Source organism: Oratosquilla oratoria, chromosome 8 (genome assembly GCF_046742065.1).
Source record: "Oratosquilla oratoria isolate Oo_2021 chromosome 8, ASM4674206v1, whole genome shotgun sequence".
Classification (NCBI taxonomy): domain Eukaryota; kingdom Metazoa; phylum Arthropoda; class Malacostraca; order Stomatopoda; family Squillidae; genus Oratosquilla; species Oratosquilla oratoria.
Genome location: NC_134784.1, coordinates 30,254,638 through 30,259,637, shown reverse-complemented (window position 1 = coordinate 30,259,637; position 5,000 = coordinate 30,254,638). Strand labels below are relative to the sequence as shown.

The following is a 5,000-nucleotide window of genomic DNA, read 5'->3' as shown; positions in this document are numbered from 1 at the left end:
ACCCTACGGCAGTGAGCTCAGAGCTCATTATTTGCCGATCTCTGGGTAGGTCTGAGACCACTCACACACCACACACCGGGACAGCAAGGTCACAACTCCTTGACTAAGGGGTTACACGTGAAAGGAGACAAACCCAACTTATCTCCGCCCGACCGGGGAATCGAACCCAGGTTCTCTGGCTTGTGAGGCCAGTGCTTTACCAATCCGCCACCGAGCCGTGTGTGTGTGTGTGTGTGTGTGTGTGTGTGTGTGTGTGTGTGTGTGTGTGTGTGTGTGTGTGTGTGTGTGTGTGTGTGTGTGTGTGTGTGTGTGTGTGTGTGTGTGTGTGTGTGTGTGTGTGTGTGTGTGTGTGTGTGTGTGTGTGTGTGTGTGTGTGTTTTCGTGTTCCCTATCATTCTGCCCATTGTTGACCCATGCCCTTCACCGCCTCCCGGCGTGTGCGTTTCCCTGATCCCGTTCCTCCTCCTGCCGCAGGGTGTAGACGCCGACGGAGAGCCCCTTCTTCAGTTCAGCCTTCGAGTCCAGTTCTACGTCGAAACGCATCTGCTACTGACGTAAGTACCTTTTGTAAATTACTTGTCAATACCCTCAGTACCAACAAACTATTAATCCAGAACTGTAACGGTTGCCGCAAAGGAGGAGGAGGAGAAGGAGGAGGAGGAGGAAGATTGGCTTTGGTTGATTTATTAAGTGAGGAACCTAGGCCTCTTCCTCCTCCTCCTCCTCCTCCTCCTCCTCCTCCTCCTCCTCCTCCTCCTCCTCCTCCTCCTGCTCTTCCTCCTTCTCCTCCCCTTCTTCTTCTTCTTCCTCTCTCCTCCTTCTCCTCCTCCCAAGCTTCTTCTCTCCTCCTCCCTCTCCTCCTCCTTCTCTTCCTCCTACTCCACCTGATCGTCGCTGCTCAACAACGACCCAAAAGAGCAAAGAGGAGGAGGAGGAGGAGGATCGACTTTGGTTGATCCATTAAGTCAAAAACATAGGCCTCCTCCTCCTTCTCCTCCTCCTCCTCCTCTTCCTTGTCCTCGGCCTCCTCCTCTTTCTCCCCTGGTCATCACCGTTCAACAACGACCCAGGAGAGCGAAGAGGAGAGCGAAAGAAGAGGAGGAGCAGAAGGAGGAGGAGGAGGAAGAGGAGGAGACCCGTCTTGGGCCCGACCCACATATATGGCGGCCGGGCAGCAGTGAAACTCTGAGACGGTATCAAGTCCTAATTACTCCTCATTACCCTGGAGAGAGGTAATTACGGTAACGGGAAACCCTCGGGACTGATGGGGCGGAGCTGATGAAGCGTCCCGCCCCCGGCCGGCCAGACTCCTGACTCCCGGACAACAACTAAGTCTGTCACTCAGTCAGTCAGTCTACTAGTGCCCGCCTCTCTGTCAATCACAGCACCTACTTCTTCTTCTATTCATTTTCCTTCTTCTCCTTCTTTTTCCTCTTCTTCTGTTTCCTCCTAGTCTTCTTCTGCTTCTTCTTCCTCTTTTGCTTCTGCTTCTTCTGCTTCTTGTTCGTCTTCTTCTTCTTCTTTTTCTTCTTCTTCTTCTTCTTCTTCTCTTTTTTCATATTCTTTTTCTTTTTTCTTCCTCTTCTTCATTTTCTACCTCTTCTATTTCCTCTTCGTCTTCTTTGTCTCCCTGCCCCGCTTCCAACAGAGACACAGTCTCACCTCTCTAGTCGCCATATTAACGACTGTAAACAGCTGTGATTGGGATCGTTACCAACGATGAAATGACAGTGGTCACCGAGCCCATGACGATCCGGGGCAGCAATGAGTGAGTGAGAGAGAGAGAGAGAAAGAGAGAGAGAGAGAGAGAGAGAGAGAGAGAGAGAGAGAGAGAAAGAGAGAGAGAGAGAACCTTTTACTCTCCTTCTATTACCAATAGTTCTTGACTAAGCATCTAGTGGGATCTCTTTCACGTGGAGGGTGGGGGTCACGCCCCCACCTCCCTCCCTCCCGTCCTCAGGCCGTGGCGTCATGGTTGACCTGAGAAAACCTCGATTCTCTACTCCACCGCTGTATCACAACTCTCATACAAATACACAAATAAATACATCCACAAGTACAAAGATACATAAACACATACGCACATAAACAAATAATTGCATTAAGCTATTCATACTTATATACGTAAATGAATAATTACGAGGATACACATACATACATACATAAATGTGTACACACATGTACATAAATAAAGACATAAAAGCAAGCCCACAAATATACATAAATGTATACACATACATACATGTATAGAAGAAGACATACATCCATAGACACATGCATACATGTATAGATTAAAACATATATTTATACGCACATACATACAAGTATACATACATACGTACATATATACATACATACATACATACATACGTACGTACGTGCATACATACATACATACGTACATACGTACATACACACATACATGCATACATAATACATACATGCATACATACATACGTACATACGTACATACATACGTACATACACACATACATACATATATACGTACATAAATACATACATACATACATACATACATACATACATACATGTAAGCATATGACCCTTCACCCCTCCCCCCCCTGGAGCGATCCTCTTATGGCACAGCGAAAATGTGCTCAGTGTCGTTTTCGCCATCATTTGCTACGTTGTCGATGATGTTACAGTTTTAGGTTGTTAATGTTTTGTTATTGTTAACATTGTTTTCATTATTATTACTGTTGCTGTCATTGTTCTTTGTATTATTATTGTATACAGGGATGCAGACTTATACACACACACGCATACACACGCACAAATACACTTACACACACACACACACACACACACACACACACACACACACACACACACACACACACACACACACACACACACACACACACACACACACACACACACACACACACACACACACACACACACACACACACACACACACACACACACACATGCATACACAGATACGTACATACATACATACATGCATACAACAGCAAAACAAGTAGATTAGTAGACACCCAAAGCCTTCCCCATGAAACTAACATGGTCGATCTGGTGGGCGCTCCCGTCCTCCTCTTCCTTCTGCAGGGACGAAGTGTCGCAATTGCACTACTACCTCCAACTTCGGGAGAACGTCCTGACCTACGCGCAGCCCCTGAGCGAAGAGACGCTCTTTCTGTTGGCGGCCTACGCCCTGCAGGCCGACCTCGGAGACCTGGACGAAAGCCAGTACCATGGAGGGCAGTACTTCCAGCCGGAGCTCTACCTCCCCCAGTGGGTAAGTGAGACGGGTCCTTGTGCAGTAGCGAGAAAGATAAATGGAACACGACTGGAAAAAGAAGAAATAAATGAAACGGCGTAATGAACTCACAAGTTTACAGAAATTATAAATATTATATATATATATATATATATATATATATATATATATATATATATATATATATCAAATATATCTTTTTCTCTGAGTGTCCATTTTTTTTTTTTTTTGTATTTCATTAAACATTCTCTTTACTGTAACCATTACATGAGGCTACAGTGCACACCAAGTGTCTATTCTATTTATTAACTTATTTATCTATTCATTTATTCATTTATTTACTTATTTATCTATCTATCTTTAAGGGGTCAATATGTACCAGTATGAATTTATTTCCTTATGATTGTCACTTGACTATTTCATTTTACTGGACAACTCGTCTGCGGCCCAGAGAGTGGAACCCCTAAGGACCAGAGGCCCATAGCATTATTTTATTATTAGATCTCTCTATTACCAGCGACTTGACCTTCCCGGCGTGATATTATCGCCATGGATAAAAGCGTTGGTGTGACCTGACCTAATCTGACCTAACCTAACCTCACCTGACTCTACATGACCTAACCTGACCAGGCCAAACCCGATGTAATCCAACAACGTGACCTAACCTAACATAACCTGACCTAATTTGGCCTAACCTGACCTAACCTGGCCTATCATGGCCTAACCTGGCCTATCTTGACCTAATCTAACTTAACCTGACCTAACCCGACCTAATTTGATTTAACTTAACCTGATCTAACCTAACCTAACCTAATCTGAACTAACCTGGCCTATCCTGACCTAACCTAGCTTATCTTGATCTAACCTAACATAACCTGACCTAACCCCGACCTATCCTAACCTATCCTAACCTGACTTATATTAACCTAACCTAACCCTAAACTGACTTATATTAACCTAACCTAATCCTAACCTGACTTATATTAACCTAACCTAATCCTAACCTGACCTGACCTGACCTAATTTAACACAGCCTGACCTGACCTAACTTAACACAACCTGACCTGACCTAACCTGAGCTCCTTTAACTGTGCAGGTGCTGGAGCGAGCAGGTGTGTCTTACGCAGTGGAACAGGTGTCTGCCCTGCACAGGGAGCACCTGGGTCTCGGCACCTCCGAGGCACATGCACACTACATCCGGGAGGCGTCGCAGCAGGAGGCACCCCACAACCTGCACCTCTACCGCCTGCGGCACAAGAAGCACGACCCAGTGCCGCAGGTCACCCTCGCCATCTCCTCCAAGGGCATCGATGTGTTCGAGGTATTTTTTTTTTTTTTTTTTAAGGTTCCAGGGTTAGGGAGTTTATATACATGTGTATATATATATATAAATATATATATATATATATATATATATATATATATATACATATATACATATATATAGGGTGTGTGTGTGTACAGTCTACATGGACCTGTATAACTTCCATTCTAACCAACTTTCATCAATTGAGTAGACAATTTATTTTGTTATTCTTTAATCCCCATTCGTTCACAACTATAGAAGCGTTGGTAAACTACAGTCAAGTCCATCCATTATCTTCCAGGAGGACACCAATGTAGGCCATCAGCCAGGCCGCCCGGCCAACCGGGCCATCATGGCCGCCTTTCAGTGGACCAACATAAGGCAGCTCTGTTTTGATGTAAGTAGACATTTTATTATCTTATTTCTTTTTCT

The 5,000-nt window shown here is 44.7% G+C and overlaps 1 protein-coding gene across 1 annotated transcript in view; it reads left to right on the top strand.

The window, feature by feature from the left end:
- The window catches only part of LOC143027333 (FERM domain-containing protein 6-like), a 113,083-nt gene that overhangs the window by 103,589 nt on the left and 4,494 nt on the right, over positions 1 to 5,000 (top strand). The window contains exons 5-8 of the mRNA XM_076188606.1: positions 475 to 554; positions 3,091 to 3,280; positions 4,359 to 4,583; positions 4,870 to 4,965. Of these exons, the coding sequence (XP_076044721.1) occupies positions 475 to 554; positions 3,091 to 3,280; positions 4,359 to 4,583; positions 4,870 to 4,965 (591 nt within the window). The remainder of the gene's footprint in view (positions 1 to 474; positions 555 to 3,090; positions 3,281 to 4,358; positions 4,584 to 4,869; positions 4,966 to 5,000) is intronic.